This window comes from Conger conger, chromosome 17, assembly GCF_963514075.1.
Source record: "Conger conger chromosome 17, fConCon1.1, whole genome shotgun sequence".
In the NCBI taxonomy this organism is placed as follows: domain Eukaryota; kingdom Metazoa; phylum Chordata; class Actinopteri; order Anguilliformes; family Congridae; genus Conger; species Conger conger.
In genome coordinates this window covers 15,143,666-15,161,383 of record NC_083776.1, presented here as the reverse complement: position 1 = coordinate 15,161,383, position 17,718 = coordinate 15,143,666, and the positions used below count along the sequence as shown (strand labels likewise).

Here is a 17,718-nt window from a genome sequence, read left to right as displayed (position 1 = left end):
CACCCTGGACAGGTCGCCAGTCCATCACAGGGCACACACACCATTCACTCACACACTTATACCCACTGGCAATTTAGACTCTCCAATCAGCCTAACCTGCATGTCTTTGGACTGTGGGAGGAAACCTGAGTACCCGGAGGAAACCCACGCAGACACAGGGAGAACATGCAAACTCCGCACAGAGAGGCTGACGGGGATTCGAACCCAGGACCTCCTTGCTGTGAGGTGGCAGTGCTACCCACTGCACCATCCGTGCCGCCTAATAAATATAATTATCTTATGTATTACTTTTGGGGGAATGAAGTGTTTTTAGTTTTTTAACTAGTGCTAGTTTCAGATTGGTCGGCTGTACATCACGACCAATGACAGAGTAGCTTCTTAATTCCCTTGAAGATATGACATCACTCTGATGAATAGCCTGTTTGCGTGACACAGCACTCACATTGGTGATTTATTGAATGGGAGCCTTGCCTGTTGTTTGACTTGTAGTATCTGTGTTCAAATCCATGAATGCATCTTTGTAAACTCTTTGAAGATCAATGCATTTTTGAAGCAGCCTTAGTTGGGCAACAGAAATTGTATTGGGAGATGCTTGACAAGGCTGTCCTGGAAAAATGCTAGTATGAGGGATGTGAATCATATAACAGTCATTTAGTTTAATGCAGTAGAATAATTGCATCCCTCACTGACATTTTGTCACTCGTTTAGGATGTAGATGTGCCTGGCCTGAAGCTGATGGAGTGCTGAGATGATGATGAAGATGAAGGTGGTCGTCTGAGGGGGCATCTTATTTACATATATATTTGTGTTTTTTGGGGAATAGTGCCTTGACTACAAAAGTAAAACTCTTCTATATAGCAGGTGGTGGTGTTCAGATGGGAGATGGCTGTTCATAAACTAAAGGGAAGATTATAAAGAAAATGTATTAAGCGACATATGACGCATTCTGCCCAGGAAACATGTGGCGTATGTATCAAACTGCCGCACGGGACTAGAACCGCAGTACGCATGTGATCTAGGTGACTCACTCCAAGCTGAGCTTATGCTTATGTCAGTGATGGATCCCGCAAATAAAGGGAGGAGGTATTATAAGTGTGGCTGATTCTGTATTCCGTTGAATTTACAAAAGTTAACCAATTGTACCTGAAATTTCTCCACCTCTAAAGAGCAAACGTAAACTGAGACACAAGACAGAAACACAGATCTAGGCTGTGAAGATATACTGAAATAATCTTTGCAGCAAGACCACTATTTCAACCCCCAGAGCGAGAAATCATCAAACAGATTATTAATAGTAAATATCATTTAATGATGTCAGCCAAGCAATAATTAAGGCTGGGTGTTTGTCACAGAAAATATTTACCAAATAATTTATTAAATTAAGCAATATCACATGCAAAGCAATTGGAAGCGACTGGAATAACGTGCTCAACTGTAGTGACAGTAACTGAAGTAAAAATAAATCAATGTCCATCACAGAAAGAACGTGCGTTTGTTTTGATTAGTTATCCTCGAAAACAATCGCGGAGAAGAAACTGGGAATTAAAGGGACCGCCAAAAAAATAGAAAATCACCTGTGACTTCCATGACAAACACCCTGCCATACAAATAATTACAATTCTGGGAGAAATAAAAAATGGAGTGGAGCCTCCCACACGACGTTGCCATTCTATCCCGGCAATAGTGAAGCTCAATGCAAAGATACATGCAGAATGTACGCCTTTACGATAAATGGTTATCACCACACGCAGTGATAATATTCAAAGCACTAAACACGTGTTTTAACTGCGCGGTTTAATATCAGCCTATTTAGCAAAATGCGGTTCCCGTTCACTGATTATGTAATGAGCTGTAGCTCATTTGTGTGTAATTTTGTTTTGTTTTTAAATCATTGTAATTCACAAAAACAGCAATATACTTCTTTTTTAAACATTGAACTCACTCTCACAATTTTAGCAAGCTTTTTTGTCAGAGTCTAGGCTCCTAAAAAGGTGAAGGTTATTTTCTTCATATAGCTTTAAACGTTAAATTCAGCTAATAGGATAGTAAGCAATCCCTAAGGACATTATATGTGGGCATCTTGAGATAAGAATAACTTAATTCATTTCAGCTAAAATCTGGTTAACATTTTGTGCATTTGGAGTGACCGTAATGTGGTGTTTTTGGTGTGTTTTTACTTTATTTATATATATATTTTTTTTTATTCTTGTCCTCCTTGCTTTGAGGTCTTATTCATTGTTCTCATGTGGTTCTCATGTACTGTATACTGACGTCCATCTTGGTTGAGATCCACAATAAGCTATGGTCAGCACTTGATTTTCCATGCTTGAAAGCAGAGCTCCTTGAGATTTTTATTTTGAAAACCATGAGAATAAGAACTTTGTTGGGAGGCATCATTATCACACTTTCACATATGTTTTGACTCTGATGTACATGTAACTGCAGCTGGGAAATAAATAAAATTACACTGATTTAGATTAGACTGTTGCCTTTTTTGTATTTTTGTATTTTTATGTTTTTTCACTTTCATTGAACTGTTTGGTTATACTCAGTTGTCTCTTTCACCATTACTAAACCTTGATATTATTTTAGCAGTTCAGCTTTCCCAGATTTCTTAACAAAAACCAAAGTATTGTACCCTTGGTGTATTAAGGTTATTGGTAATCATTTACTATTTATAACAGCACAGAGTATTTTCCTGAAATGTTCACAAGGTTAAGGAACACATTTCTCTTTCCATACTTCACCACCTGGACCCTCCCTCCCGCTCCAGTTCCTACTGACGGTCTGTGTGTGCACTAGTTTTGTATATACATACGAACTTATAAGGTGTGGAACTTACTTCACTGCTATAACTGGGCGCTGGATATCACATTTACACATTGACAGTACGTTTTCAATGTGTTTCTGTGCATGTGTAGGCTATTTTTTTGTATCTAAACAGTCGTGTTAGTTGGAATGGTTGAACGCTAATGTTTAAGCGTATGTGCCTGATGCCGTTTAAGTGCGGTAAAGTTTAATATTCGATTTTCGGACTTGAGCTATTAAGCTCTTCAACAAAACACTGTGCACAGTGCTCAAAATAACTGTTCGTTAATCAATGGAGCCCAGAGGACGCGGCGCAACGCTTTTTTCATCGCAATTTTAATTCAACAATATATTTCGTCAATAGCTTCAAAATGACAATGGTAACACATTCCAGAACAACCGCGTTATGATGTGGGACCGAACAACATTAAGGCATAATATTTCAGCTACCCATTAGGCACATAATTTATTCTTAAACAATATTTATATGTTCGCAACGAATTGTCATTTTTAGGCCATCTGAAAAGTGCTTTGTTGTCTGAAATGTTATCAAGTAAAATAATAAAATAATCGCTTTTTAACCACAGGGCTGAGAGTGTTCAGACAATGTATTTAGGATCAAGAGGATCCCCCCAGGAGTTCATGTTTGAGTTTTTACAGATATTAAAAGTATTATAGTAATATTTCAATAGCTTAAGGGTCACATAACCAATTGACTCCAAACCAATGCCAATTAATTCAACTATTAATGCCACACAGGGTACACCCCTTTATATTGTCAGTCTGTGCGTCTTTATGTTTTATTTAAAGGGAAAAAATAGTATTTCAGCAAGCTGGTTGGTGGCCTTTATTATAGCAGCCAGAAGTTTCAAACACACACAACCTTTTGAAGTAAAGCATCTTGTGTAACCCCAACTGAAAGCAAATGCTTCCAGGCATTGTCTTGCTGGTTGACGGCTTGCCTATTTTCATCTTATCTCCAAATGTCGGTGGATGGTTGTTGGTTCAAGCCCCAGTATAGCCACAACAAGATCAGTGCATCTGTTGGGCCTATGAATGCTTAGTCTAATCAGCTGTAAGCCGCTTTGCATAAAAGTGTCAGCTAAATGACGGCAAACGTCAAATTTCCTTTGCAACCCAGATCTTGGCACAATGTGATGTGCATTTTATTGATCTGCACTGCAGGAGACAGGTATGCCTGGCATACTGCAGAATATCAGCCAGTGAGGGAATTCTATTTTTGTGATAGAATTGATTATGATGATGATGATGATGATGATGATGATGATGATGATGATGATGATGATGATGATGATTTCAAAAACAGGCATCACTTAACATTTCTCAGGAAATAAATCACAAAACAAAAATATCCTACTACAAAGTCACAGATATGATCTGTTGGTCATGTTTTTGGCACCCTTTGTACCTCATGAATATCCATTGCCAACACTGTGGTAGTGGGGCAGCAGTGTCTCCCACTCTCTGCACAGTGTGTGTGTGTGTGTGTGTGTGTGTGTGTGTATGCCTCACTGTCTGCACAGTACGTTTGTGTGTGTGTGTGTGTGTGTGTGTGTATGTGTATGCCTCACTGTCTGCACAGTGTGTGTGTTTGTATGTACTCAGTGAGCACTTTATTAGGTAGACCTGTACACCAGCTAAATGCATAAAAGCATGTTGATGTGGTCAAGAGGTTCAGCTGTTTTTCAGACCAAATGTCAGAATGGGGGAGAAATTGAATACTTATGTACATGTGATTTCTTAGTTGTTGTTTTTTTTTATAAATTTGCAAAAATTTCAAAAAATCTTCTTTCATGTTGTCATTACGGGGTGTTGTGTGTAGAATTTTGAGGGAAAAAATGAATTTATTCCATTTTGGAATAAGGCTGTAACATAACAAAATGTGGGAAAAGTGAAGCGCTGTGAATACTTTCTAGATGCACTGTAAGTCTCTTCCTGGCATTGCTCTGAGCTTTGGTGTTTCATTTGGTGTAAAACATTTCATATGGAATGGTTTAACAAGTGAAGAAATATAAAAAATATGTGAATGATTAAATGCAAAGCAAAGGGTTTTGGCCACACTAGGTATTGACTTTTTTCTCCAAAAGAGACTATTTTTTATTTTCACAATATATTGTTATCTGTTTACTTATTTTCATCCACATGACCCAATATTACATGAAATAAATACTTGAATAGTACTTGGTTTATGATTTACTACTTGTGTGTTACCCTTTCTCTATATTTGCTGTATGTACAATGTTGTGCAAAAGTCTTATGCACTTGTAAAAAGAAGCATGTAAAGCGAAGATGCTTTCAGAATAATGAAATTAAAAGTTTCTAAATATTGAATGTATTATAAAGAGTATTAAACAATTAAACTAAAGCAATATTTATTTTGATGACCATTAACCTTTAAAACCCACATCAAATCTCTTAGGTAAACTGTCTTATCAGAAAATTGGCTGGTCGGTTGTTTTGAGCAACCTCAGAACATTTAATCTTTTGGATAATTAATGTTTGTCTCAAATTTGTATTTTCTACTGACAAACTAATGTAGAAAACAGTAAAATTAATAAGACTTTTTTTTTTTAATCTAGGCTTTTGCACACTACTGTATTTCTTGCCAATAAAGCAAACTCAAGTTGAACTCAATATGGATTGGTCTTCAGCATTTTCCTTTGCTTTGATTCCTCACATCCTTATAGGTGTTCAATGACCCTATCCACGGCTCTATTGAATTGCACCCTTTGCTGGTGAGCATTATTGACACACCTCAGTTCCAGCGTCTGCGCCACCTCAAGCAGCTGGGAGCCACAGACTTTGTTTTCCCGGGAGCCTGCCACACCCGCTTTGAACACTCTATTGGGTACGTCATGTTCCCTTTAAAAGGTCTCAAGTGCCATTTGGGTCTTGCATGGCAAAGGTTTTTATTACCTGAACCAATTTTAACATTTTATTAGTTTGGAAATGTTCAATTAATAGCATTTTTAAGACAGCCGTGAATGAAGCATGAAACATAACAATTATGCATTGAAAAATAAAAGTAGGGTTTGATTTGGCTCTGGGTATCCACTTACCAAATAATGTACTGTAAACAATGTCAAAGAATGTGGTCTTTCTGGCAGGGTGTGCTACCTGGCAGGCAAACTGATCAATGCCCTGAAACAGCGCCAGGCTGAGCTGAATATTACTGAGAACGACGTACTGTGTGTCAAGATAGCAGGACTGTGCCATGACCTTGGTATGTTTCACAGCCCCTCCGTCAATACATCTTCCTCTTACCCTAAACAGTTGGTATTGTCAGGGACCAGAACAGTAACCCAGTAGCGAGACCACAGGAGTAAGCTTTCAAGTCTTAATTTTCTTTGCAGCAGAATAATCAGGCGAAGGTCGATAGCCAGCAAAAGGTAGCAACAGAGAACAGGCAATGGGTTGGTACACCAGCAAGCCGGTATATCATGGATAATCCAATATGACGTCAAAGTCACAGGCAAAGGGCTGATAACACATGGGCAGTCCAAACAAAAACAGAATCCGGAAACAAAAACCGAGAAGCCAAACAGGGCCGAAAAACTTTGGGTCAAATCAGTACAGAAGGATAAATCTCGAGCTGGAGGTCTAAGACAAAACAGGCCGCAATGGCAATCAATCAGAAATAAGAGAGTATGGTCAGGACACATAACAATCTGGCAATGAAAGACAGAAACAAAGGGAGTTTAATACATGGACATAACAAGCATGATAACCAGGAAGTTAGTGGAATGACAGGAGACAGAAAGGAAATACATATAAGGACTGGGAAGGCGGAGACACGAAATAAAACACAGATGAAATGAATGAATGAATGGAATAACTAGGAAACAGACTATGGTAAATACAGAGGGAATGAATACACAGAAAAGCTAACAACTTCGACAAAAACTGACAATGAAAAACACAGAACCTGACAGGTATTGGCTTTAGCCATAAGTAAATATAATGCAAGTCAGTTGCCCTCACCAGTACAGGGAATGCACTGCAATACAATTCTGTTATTGTCCCTCGAAGGGCAATTTGTAGAAAGGTTTAAAAGAACACAGAACACACAAGTTAAAAGAACACCTAAAATGACAGGTCTAAGGTAGTCAACAATACATACACTCACCGAGCACTTTATTAGGAACATTGTTACTTTATTACACCTACATACTCATGCGATTATCTGATCAGCCAATCGTGTGGCAGCAGTGCAATGCATATAATCATGTAGATATGGATCAAGAGCTTCAGGTAATGTTCACATCAACCATCAGAATGATAAAAAATGTTATCTAAATGACTTTGACCGTGGAATTGTTGATGGCAGACAGGGTGGTTTGAGTATCTCAAAAACTGCTGATCTCCTTGGATTTTCACACACACTAGTCTCTAGAGTTTGCAAAGAATGGTGCAAAAATAATAATAATCCAGTGAGCAGCAGTTCTGCAGACATAAATGCCTTGTTAATGAGAAGAGAATGGCCAGACTGGTCAAAGCTGACAGGAAGGTGACAGTAATGCAAATAACCACACATTATAACAGTGGTATGCAGAAGAGCATCTCTGAACACACAGCACTAAGTGAATAGGCTACAGCAGTAGAAGTCTAAAAAATAAGTCTATTAAATACCATATAAAGTGCTCGGTGAGTGTAGAGCTATAGCCATAGAGTTAATTGGTTCTCTTGTACTTGAGCTTGGGTACCCTGAATCCACGCCAAGTTGGAAGGACCTCAAGCTTACTGTTCACCACATTCTCAATTTTCATCTCCTGCAGCCCAACCATAGTTTTCATTCCATTCCAAGCCAATCTCAAATTTGAACCAAGCCTACCCTCAATTTTTTCCTTATACATTCATGGTTTCTCTTTCGGCAGCCTCATCATTAGAATGCTCTTTGGCCAATAAACCCTCCAGTGACTTATTAACCTAAGGCTTATTGTTGGGATTAAATCTTCTCTAGTTTTGAAGGAATCACATCATCCTCACAAAAAGCAACTGTAAACCACATACAATATGTGAGTTCATCAATATTGTCAGAAGAATCCTGACGCATTCAGAATCCTGTCCAGTCGAAACAGCCCTGTTGGTGCTGGGTGCGGTCATCTATCCAGACGTCCTCAAATCTGTGTCCGTGTCTGAGCCATAACATGCATCTTCTGTCAGGTTGAAACAGAACACTAATTAGCCTACACTGTCTGTCGATTTGCATCTCTTTCGGTTGGAGGATAATGTAGTCACGTTATGATTTTGTTGCTATCTTTAAAAGTTGAAAAAAGTGCTATAAGGAGGGTCATCTTCCCTATTGTAATATATTTTATTATTCTTTGGGTTTTATTTTTCCCCAATTGTTATAGTATATATTTTTATTCTGAGTGACAGTTCTCATCCCCTCTTTCATCCCTCTTGCTGTGGTCAGGACATGGCCCTTTTTCCCACACGTTCGATGGAATGTTCATCCCAAAAGCACGCCCGGGTTTGGGGTGGAAGGTATTTTTCAACTTCTACTCTTTTGTGTCCTGTTCTTTTGTTGCCTGTATTTTTGCTTTTACATTACTCTATAAACCACACAATGCGTATCGGTTCATGCTGGTGCTTATGCTTATGCTTATCCTTAATGCTGTCTGTCCGTCTGTCTGTGCGTGCTCTAGCATGAGACTGCATCTGTGCAAATGTTAGATCACCTGCTCGACAAAAACAATCTGAGGACAAAGCTGCCGGATCATGGGCTGAAACTGCCTGAGGATTTGGTGTTTATTAAGGAACAGATTGCCGGACCCCTGCGGAACCATGTTCCTCCCGGCCAGGTGCGTCTCTACGATAACCCGGGGCGGCCTGTGGCGTAGTGGTTAAGGTAAATGACTGGGATAGGCAAGGTTTTAATCTAAGGTGGTTCTAATCCCAGTCTAGCCACCATAAGATCCACACAGCCATTGGACCCTTGAGCAAGGCCCTTGACCCTACAGGGGAGGATTGTCTCCTGCTTAGTCTAATCAACTTTCTCATCTCTGCAGTGGCCATATCAAGGAAGACAGGAAGAAAAATCTTTCTTGTATGAGATTGTGGCCAACAAAAACAGTGGCATTGATGTGGACAAATTTGCTTATCTTGCTCGGTGAGTGATTTGGATGGAAGTGCACTTTATGGAAATTCTGGGGCTGATATCAATATCTTCTCATACACGAGGCTGATTTCCTGCAACAAAGTTCCCACCTTCTGCACTACAAGAAAGATATAGTGGTGCTCGAAAAGGTTCAAAGAAGGGCAACCAGATTGACTTAAAGAAAGATTGACATCAGAAAGATTCAAGATGCTTAATCTCTTTAAGATTGGTAAAATTGGAGACTTAGGGGTGTAATAAGGACCCATTACTCAGACTTCATGGGGACTAATAAGGAAAGCTAGATCATGAGACTTAGGGGTGATTTGATTGAGGCTTTTACATTCCGTAAAGGGATTAACTAAGTGAAGTACAGGCAATTATTCAGGAGTTTGGTTAGCAGAACGAGGGGGCATAATTGGAAATTAGAAAATAATTTGAAAAAATATATTTTTTTTTCACACAGAGAGTGTGTGGAATAGCTTGCCATGACATAGTGTAGTGGAGCCAGAAACACAGGGTTTTGAAGGCCAGGATTTATAAATAGATACTATTTAGTGGTACTATTTACTGGCAGTCTGGAGTTGCTTGTGAAATGACAATGATTGGACTACTCATATCATCATGGTCCATCATACACATTCCCCCCATTTTAAAAGACCAAAAGTAATTGGACAGTTGGCTTCTCCGCTTTTTCTGATTACTTGTGTGTTCAATCACTTCCTAAGTGCAGGTATAAGAAATCTGGCAGTATCTAGTCCTGATTCTAGGATTGCCATTGGAGTGACCATGAGGACCAGAGTTAATGAGCCAGCACGCTTGGCAGCCATGCATGCCTAAATGGTACCGCCTGTTTACAGTCCTCACTTAAAATATATATACAGTTGTGTCCAAATAAATAGCAGTTAATTAAAAAAAGTGAATAAAGTGCAGATATTTTTAAATAGCTTTTAGTCCCATATTTCCAAATCAAAGCATTAACAAACAAAATCTGCATTATTCTTTTACAGGAAGCAAAGAAAAGGAATATTAATCTCAACATTTTTCTCTTCAAACTCAACCACTTACTGTATAAACAGAATAAACTTTTCAAGATTTAACTTCACTTTAAATGACTGAACTAATATTTAGTTGCATCACCGTTGTTTTTGATAACTGCTGTCCATCTGCGTTGCATCGAGTCAACCAACTTCTGGCACCTAGAAACAGGTATTTCAGCCCAGGATGAACAAACTACATTCCACAGTTCCTGTGAATTTTTGGGTTTTGCTTCAGAAACTGCATTTTTAATGTCACACCACAAGTTTTCAATGGAGTTGAGGATTGAGCTGGCCATTACCTCAATCCTTTTTGTCTGGAACCAAGATGTTGCTCACTTACTCATGTGTTTGGGGTTGTTGTCTTGTTGAAACACCCATTTCTGAAGTACTGTCGATGACCACTAGACCAGAAAATAACTATTTTAGTCTCATCAGTCCACAGAATGTTACCCCATTTCCCTTTGGGCCAATCGATGTGTTCCTTGGCAAATTTTTACCGATTCTGCACATGCGGTTTTTTCAACAATGGTGCTTTACAGGGGGCTTCTTGCTGATAGCTTAGCTTCGATCATACGTCTTCTGACTAACAGCACTTGTAATTGTAGATCATCTTTGATCTTTCTGGAACTGATGAATGGCTGAATCTTCGCTATTCTGACTACACTTCAATCCATTTTAACAGTAGTTGCTCGTTTTCTTCCACGTGTTTCAGGTTTTTGTTGCCATTTTAAAGCATTTGAGATAATTTTAGCTGAGCATCCTATAATTTGCTGCACTTCTTTATATGTTTTCCCCTCTCTTTTTAATTAAATGACGTTGGTCCTGCGAACAATGTTTCTTTGCAATTCAGAAGGAAATATATTTTATAACAATGTGCGAAACATTTTCTTCCCTTCTTCCTTAATAAAGGACAATTAATGACATCTGTTTTTATTAAAATCCACACTGCTATTATTTTGAACATGCCCCTTTCAATGAATGAGTCAATTACTCAGAACATGCAGTGTGCATGTCATGACAGTTGGGTCTGTTTGCCAGTTACTGATTAATTTTATTACATTTTTTTAACCAATATCGAATCTTTACAAACTTCTCTTTTTGTCATTAGAGACTCCTACTACCTGGGCATGCAAAATAGCTTTGACCACCAACGCTTCCTGAAGTTTTCACGTGTGTGTAAGGCGGGCGGAATGAAGCACATCTGCTCTAGAGACAAGGTACTGGTGCCACCGTGCAGAGAACGACCCCACACACCACATTGTGCGAGGGGATCTATTGTATCTGGAATAAATGTGTAAGCCTTGCACGAACCCAACGACAGAATTTAGCGAGGGTGAAGGTATCTGTGTGCTTGTCCTTCTGATCTGAATGAGGTTAGTAGGGTTAAATGTTAATGGTTAATAACTAGATCAGCCAATAAATAAACCAAGTTACCAAGACAGTAGTACCACTCTGCCTTCCGCTTTCTACTGGTCTGGGCATCTCCACAATACGGCAAATCTACCTTTGTATTTATTATCTGACTCCATTTTAATAATAATTTATATTAGTTATCTAGCTTTGGTAGATTTCTTATTTATAATTTAGACTTGATGGCTAAAGGAATCCTGTCCCGTAACATACTCCCTGAACAGTCCTCTGTTGGTCCCGCCACCTGTCACATCGGCCGTTATGTGCATGTGTCACAAGCTGGCTAGATATCTACAGTCATTACAGAGGTCGCAGGAATAACTGCTTTTGGGTGTAGGCGATGGCAGCTCAGGGACCCAAGAAGACCAACATTAGCTATGACTGTTCTTGACATGAATGAACTGACTAGCGGAGGCGATTGATTTACTGTCAGAGGCCTACGGGTGCAATATGCCATGATACATTAAGCGTAAATTTGCAACCTCCCTAGACCAACTCTAGGGAGTAACCAACAATGTATTTTACCAGGCAGGTTACTTACTTAATCACATTAAATTCCAAATTAAATATAAATAAAAGTTTTACAAGAGAAACCAAATTGCAGAGTCTTAAAAGTCATACCTGTCAAAGGCTATATGCACTATGTGGGTCTGGCTATAGACACCACAACAAAAATCTACATGCATTATGTGCATGGGAGTCTGACTACATTCTCCAGTATATAAAAACTACACTAAATAAAAGCACAAACCTGGCCTTTGATTTTTGATAGGATTTGATCAGGGGGGTCGAGGCAAATTACTTTCACTGGGACAGATACTCGCCATACTTGCACCAAACCTCCCTTTTGCTGATTTGCCATTATGATGCGTATGTTAATCATTTCTGTTGGTTCCAGGAAGTGGGAAATTTGTACGACATGTTTCACACACGGTATAGCCTTCATCGGCGGGCCTACCAGCACAAAGTGGGAAACATCATCGCAACAATGTGAGTACCTTCACACTTTTCCAAAAAGACCCCAGCTCATACTGGGGAACCATGTCCAATATTGCTTTGCCATAATGATATGAATGCAAACAGTGATGGCTTCTCTTGTCTACAGGATAACAGAGGCTTTTGTGATGGCTGACAACCACATTCAGATCATAGGCTCCAATGGCCAGATTTTCACCATCTCCACTGCCATTGACGATATGGAGGCTTATACAAAACTCACCGGTTAGGCACTTTACATACCTGTTATATAGTGATGGAAGGCTCTCATATTGCCGAGATTTAACGGAAGAGCTGCAAATTAAGTGCCTGTTAAAACACAATGGTAGCTAATTTACTAAAGAGCAGGTGCTATCTGCATCGGCTATATGCAGCCCAAGTTGTTGAAAGTTGTGTAGCTTTTGAGAATGTTTAGGCTTAAGAGTACACCTGATAATAATAATAATAATAATAATAATAATAATAATAATAATAAGAACCCCCCCCCCCCCCTCCCCGCCAATCCCTTTTCAGACTACATCTTCCAGCAGATCCTGTACTCCTCGTCTCCAGAGGCTCGGGCCATCCTGGAGAACATCATTGATCGCAAACTCTACAAATATTTGGGCCAGGTCCGGCCCAAGGATCCTGTGGCAGACACATTGGTGAGATTAACCAGTCTGTAGACGCTGTAAAAAGGGGGAGAGAGTGAAAGAAGCAGATGGTGGGAATGACAGGGACCCTTGACGGAGCATATGAGTCGAGCATTTCTAACACAATCAGTGCCTTTATACCACTGTCTACTTTGTGTCACTGTTCTGTAGTAGGTCTTTCATCACTCTGACTCGGGTGGTCCATTTTTCTTCAGGATGAGTGCACCAGGATGGCAGCCAGCATTGCTCAAGCCTTGCCTGACGGCAGAACAGGTGTAACACTTCAGGCTGAAGATTTCGAAGTCACTGTGAGTCAAATGTCTACAATAATGCCTCTTTGCAACTGTTCTCTGATTGAAACCTTATGTACACCATGCAAGTCAAATTATTATTATTATTATTATTATTATTATTATTATTATTATCATTATTACAAATACTTTGTCATATCAGTGACATTAACTTGGATCCTAATTGTGTGACATTGGAATAAACAACTGTTCATGATGCCATACACACGTAATGACCACTGTATTCAACCTACAAATGTTCATGAAACAAAACCACCATCCCCTGCCTTATACAAAGTAACAGCATCATGGCACTATTGTATTTAACAATGCAAATACCTGTCAACCATTTACTTTTACATTTCTGCTTGGCCTGCGTTTAACCATGTTTTGAAATGTTCATGTTTGTCAGCCTTGACTGTGGTTACCAGTCAAGATGCTAAGATGCTATTCTAAGTTTATCAAGATATGTTTATCAAGCATTGTGAAGCACACATTTCATCTCTGTTGGATTAGAGTATGGCAAGGTGAGAAACAATGTTTACATTGAGAATTGATTTCATGGCATACTCTTTTCAAGGTTCAGATACTCTGTGCTGTGAAGGGTAGGTTATTTTCTGCATGAACACAGCCACACCACATTGTAAAACTGGGCTGTAATCCAAATCCAGCCCTGGTTTTCTTTTCTCGTGGTTAATTAGTGCTACTGATTGGCCAGACTGTCTTCACACATGATTCCCAGGTAAAGGAAGGAAACCCAGGAATTGGTAATCCAAAACTGTCTGATGCTGCTTCAGTAATGATATCTCTGCATTGACTCAAATATCCAACACCAAATTTTCTGGAGATGGTGTTGACATTATAACCTAAGTTTGGTCACAATTTAATTGTTTTTTTCATTTTGGGGACAACATAAATGATAGAGCTGGTGACAACCTAAAATACATTGATCAAATAACTATCTCTCTTCGTCCTACTGTAATGGAAGTAGGGCTTGTCAAATTCCCTGCCCTAGAGACAAGTGCAGAGACCAGGACCCCACACACAACATTGTGAAATGAGGTCTATTGTAACTGGAATAAATGTGTAATTTTGGTTCCAAGGGCTTTCTTATAATGCCAAATCAGTATGATAAATATTAAAATCTGTGACAAAGTGGTCCAAATGTGTGTGTATAATCGCTTCGTCATTAAACTGCCAAATTGTGGAGTGAGAGCAGATTTTTAGTTCTGTCTGTCACATCTTGCCAATTATGCTTATTTTGTGCTATAGTATCCCATATCTTTTTAATGTTCACCTACCAGCCATATTTCTAGCACCTGATGTATGTGAAGTTTCCATTTTGAATAATCATGGAAACTTGAAAGTGTTTACATTTTACTGTGGAAAAAACCTAAAGGTGCTGAAGAAGTTAATATGAAGAGGTGAAGAAATGCTCAAAGAACATGCCCACACATGAAATACTGTAATTATGGCTGTCCCATATGCTCTTTGCATGTGAGGGCATTCATCAATACCTGTACTAATACCTGTCCATTCACCAATGTAACTGAAAACAATTACAACATCGAGTAATCCAGCAATAATGTACATTGTAAAAAAATTTGATACCATGTCAATGTGAATGGGAGGCATGACAAGTGTGTTCTATAATTTTTTTAATTTGAAGCAAAATTCAAATTCTTTCCAAGTATCAGAACAACAATGCTACCATATATAAAGCTTTTAGAACCACCTTTTTAGAACTTCTTGAGATTTAGTTTTTTTCAGTCCTATAGTTTTTTGTTTTTTTATATATATTATTGGTCACTGTTCTTGGTAGTGTTATTTTTACAGAGACTGAAAAATTCCTTATTCCTTATAGTCTCCGTTTCATGCTAATAACACTATTTTCCCTCCGGAGGCCAGAGACACCTAGTGATGTCACAAAGGAATTTGTTGCTGCAAATGATAGTCTGTGGTTTGTGGACGGGGTCTGTAGTGTAGTGGTCAAGGTAGATGACTGGGACTCGCAAGGTCGGTGGTTCGATCCCCAGTGTAGCCACAATAAGAACCGCACAGCCGTTGGGCCCTTGAGCAAGGCCCTTAACCCTGCATTGCTCCAGGGGAGGATTGTCTAATCAACTGTATGTCGCTCTGGATAAGAGCGTCTGCCAAATGCCATTAATGTAATGTAAAAATGACTTGTGTGAAACTCAGACAAGTCTTAGTAACCTTGGCATGCTTTCTGCTTGTGCTCTTTTGTTCCCTTTTTACTCCTGCAGATTATTAACATGGATTATGGGAAGAAAAAGGATAACCCGGTCAATAACGTGTATTTTTACACCAAGAATGACCCCACAAATGCCACAAAGATCAGCAAAGAGCAGGTAGGAGGTTATTTGGGCTTCTGTATAATTACGGTTTTAGAATCAAGATGAAAAACTTTGGATCGACAGGAAGTACTCTGAGGATGAATCCTATTTTCCTTAAATCATGTCCGTCCATCATTTGTGCATTTCCTGATGCCTGGCAGTGGACCGTCTTGCCCACAGGTGTCCCTGCTCCTTCCGGAGACGTTTGCTGAACAACTGGTCCGGGTCTACTGCAAGAAGACTGACGAACCAAGCTTTGAGGCAGCCAAGATCTACTTTAAGGAGTGGCGTCCCCCCTTTGAGCTAATGGTAAACATCCACCCTCTTGCACAGCCCTTTTCCCCACCAATATGTGTTTTATCCACAGATTATCATTTGAAAATAATAAAATAAATATAATTATCTTATGTATTCCTTTTGGGGGAATGAAGTTTCAGATTGGTCGGCTGTACATCACGACCAATGACAGAGTAGACCGGGCTTCTTAATTCCCTTGAAGATATGACATCACTCTGATGAATAGCCTGTTTGCGTGACACAGCACTCACAATGGTGATTTATTGAATGGGAGCCTTGCCTGTTACATTACATTACATGGCATTTAGCAGGAGCTCTTATCCAGAGCGACGTACAACAAAGTGCAAATTAAACACAAGAACAAGTGCAAAGAGGACCTGAGAGGACAGTGTAGTTCCGAGTCCTATTGCAGCTAGAATACAAAAAATAACAATACCTATACAAGTAACAATATCTATACAATCTATACATAAGTGCCATTACAGTCTAAGGCTAATCATGGTGGTGAGTTGGGGAGGGAAAGGTGTAGCCTGAAGAGATGGGTCTTCAGTCTGCACTTGAAGGAGGTCAGAGACTCTGTCATTCTGACATCCACCGGGAGGTCATTCCACCACCGTGGGACCAGGACAGACAGCAGTCGTGAGCGCGAGGTGCAGGTGTGGCAAGGAGGAGGTGCCAGACGGCACGAAGTGGCAGAACGGAGGGGTCTTGTCGTGTTGTGTATAAGTCTTGATAAGGGATTGAATATATACAGGGGCTGATCGTTTAACTGCCTGGTATGCGAGCACCAAAGTTTTAAATTTGATGCGAGCCATAACAGGCAGCCAGTGGAGGTTGCGGAGCAGGGGGGTGACATGTGAATGTCTGGGAACATTGAATACCAGACGGGCTGCAGCATTCTGGATGAGTTGTAGGGCTCTGATGGCAGATGCTGGAAGGCCAGCCAGCAGAGAATTGCAATAGTCCACACGGGACAGGACCATTGCTTGAACAAGGAGCTGAGTGGAGTAGGTGGTGAGAAAGGGTCGGATTCTCCAGATGTTGTACAGGAAGAACCTGCATGCCCGGGTCACCGTAGCGATGTTCTCAGAGAAGGATAGCCTGTTGTCCATCACCACTCCAAGGTTTATTGCACTAGGGGATGAGGTCACTGTGGTATCCCCTAGTGAGATGGAGAAATCAAAGAAGGGAGAGGTAAAAGCAGGGATGAAGATGACCTCCGTTTTACCTGGGTTGAGCTTTAGATGGTGGTTGCCCATCCAACTCTGGATGTCTCTCAGGCAGGCGGAGGGAGGCCTGTTGTTTGACTTGTAGTATCTGTGTCCAAATCCATGAATGCATCTTTGTAAACTCTTTGAAAATCAATGCATTTTTGAAGCAGCCTTAATTGGGCAACATAAATTGTATTGGTAGACGCTTGACAAGGCTGTCCTGGAAAAATGCTAGTATTAGGAATGTGAATCATATAACAGTCATTTAGTTTAATGCAGTAGAATAATTGCATCCCTCACTGACATTTTGTCACTCGTTTAGGATCAGCTTGGCCTGGAGCTGATGGAGAGCTGAGATGATGATGAAGATGAAGGTGGTAGTCTGAGGGGGCATCTTATTTACATATATATTTATTTGTGTTTTTTGGGGAATAGTGCCTTGACTGCAAAAGTAAAACTCTTCTATATAGCAGGTGGTGGTGTTCAGATGGGAGATGGCTGTTCATAAACTAAAGGGAAGATTATAAAGAAGATGTGCTAAGCGACATATGATGCATTCTGC

General features: G+C 39.8%; 1 protein-coding gene across 1 annotated transcript; it reads left to right on the top strand.

Moving 5' to 3' along the window:
- The first annotated feature begins 3,179 nt into the window (after nucleotides 1-3,179).
- LOC133116913 (deoxynucleoside triphosphate triphosphohydrolase SAMHD1-like) lies at nucleotides 3,180-17,511 on the top strand. The gene is made up of 14 exons (XM_061226927.1): nucleotides 3,180-3,188; nucleotides 5,517-5,677; nucleotides 5,937-6,052; nucleotides 8,246-8,316; nucleotides 8,478-8,633; nucleotides 8,841-8,941; nucleotides 11,075-11,183; nucleotides 12,275-12,366; nucleotides 12,482-12,597; nucleotides 12,886-13,016; nucleotides 13,220-13,312; nucleotides 15,559-15,663; nucleotides 15,829-15,957; nucleotides 17,479-17,511. The coding sequence occupies exons 1-14, from the start codon at nucleotides 3,180-3,182 to the stop codon at nucleotides 17,509-17,511; spliced, it is 1,422 nt and encodes a 473-aa protein (XP_061082911.1).
- The last annotated feature ends 207 nt before the right edge of the window (nucleotides 17,512-17,718 follow it).

Coding starts and splice junctions, on each gene's coding strand:
- LOC133116913 (XM_061226927.1), top strand. Junction 11,184..12,274: donor ACATCTGCTCTAGAGACAAG/GTACTGGTGCCA, acceptor TGTTGGTTCCAG/GAAGTGGGAAATTTGTACGA. Junction 13,313..15,558: donor CTGAAGATTTCGAAGTCACT/GTGAGTCAAATG, acceptor TTACTCCTGCAG/ATTATTAACATGGATTATGG.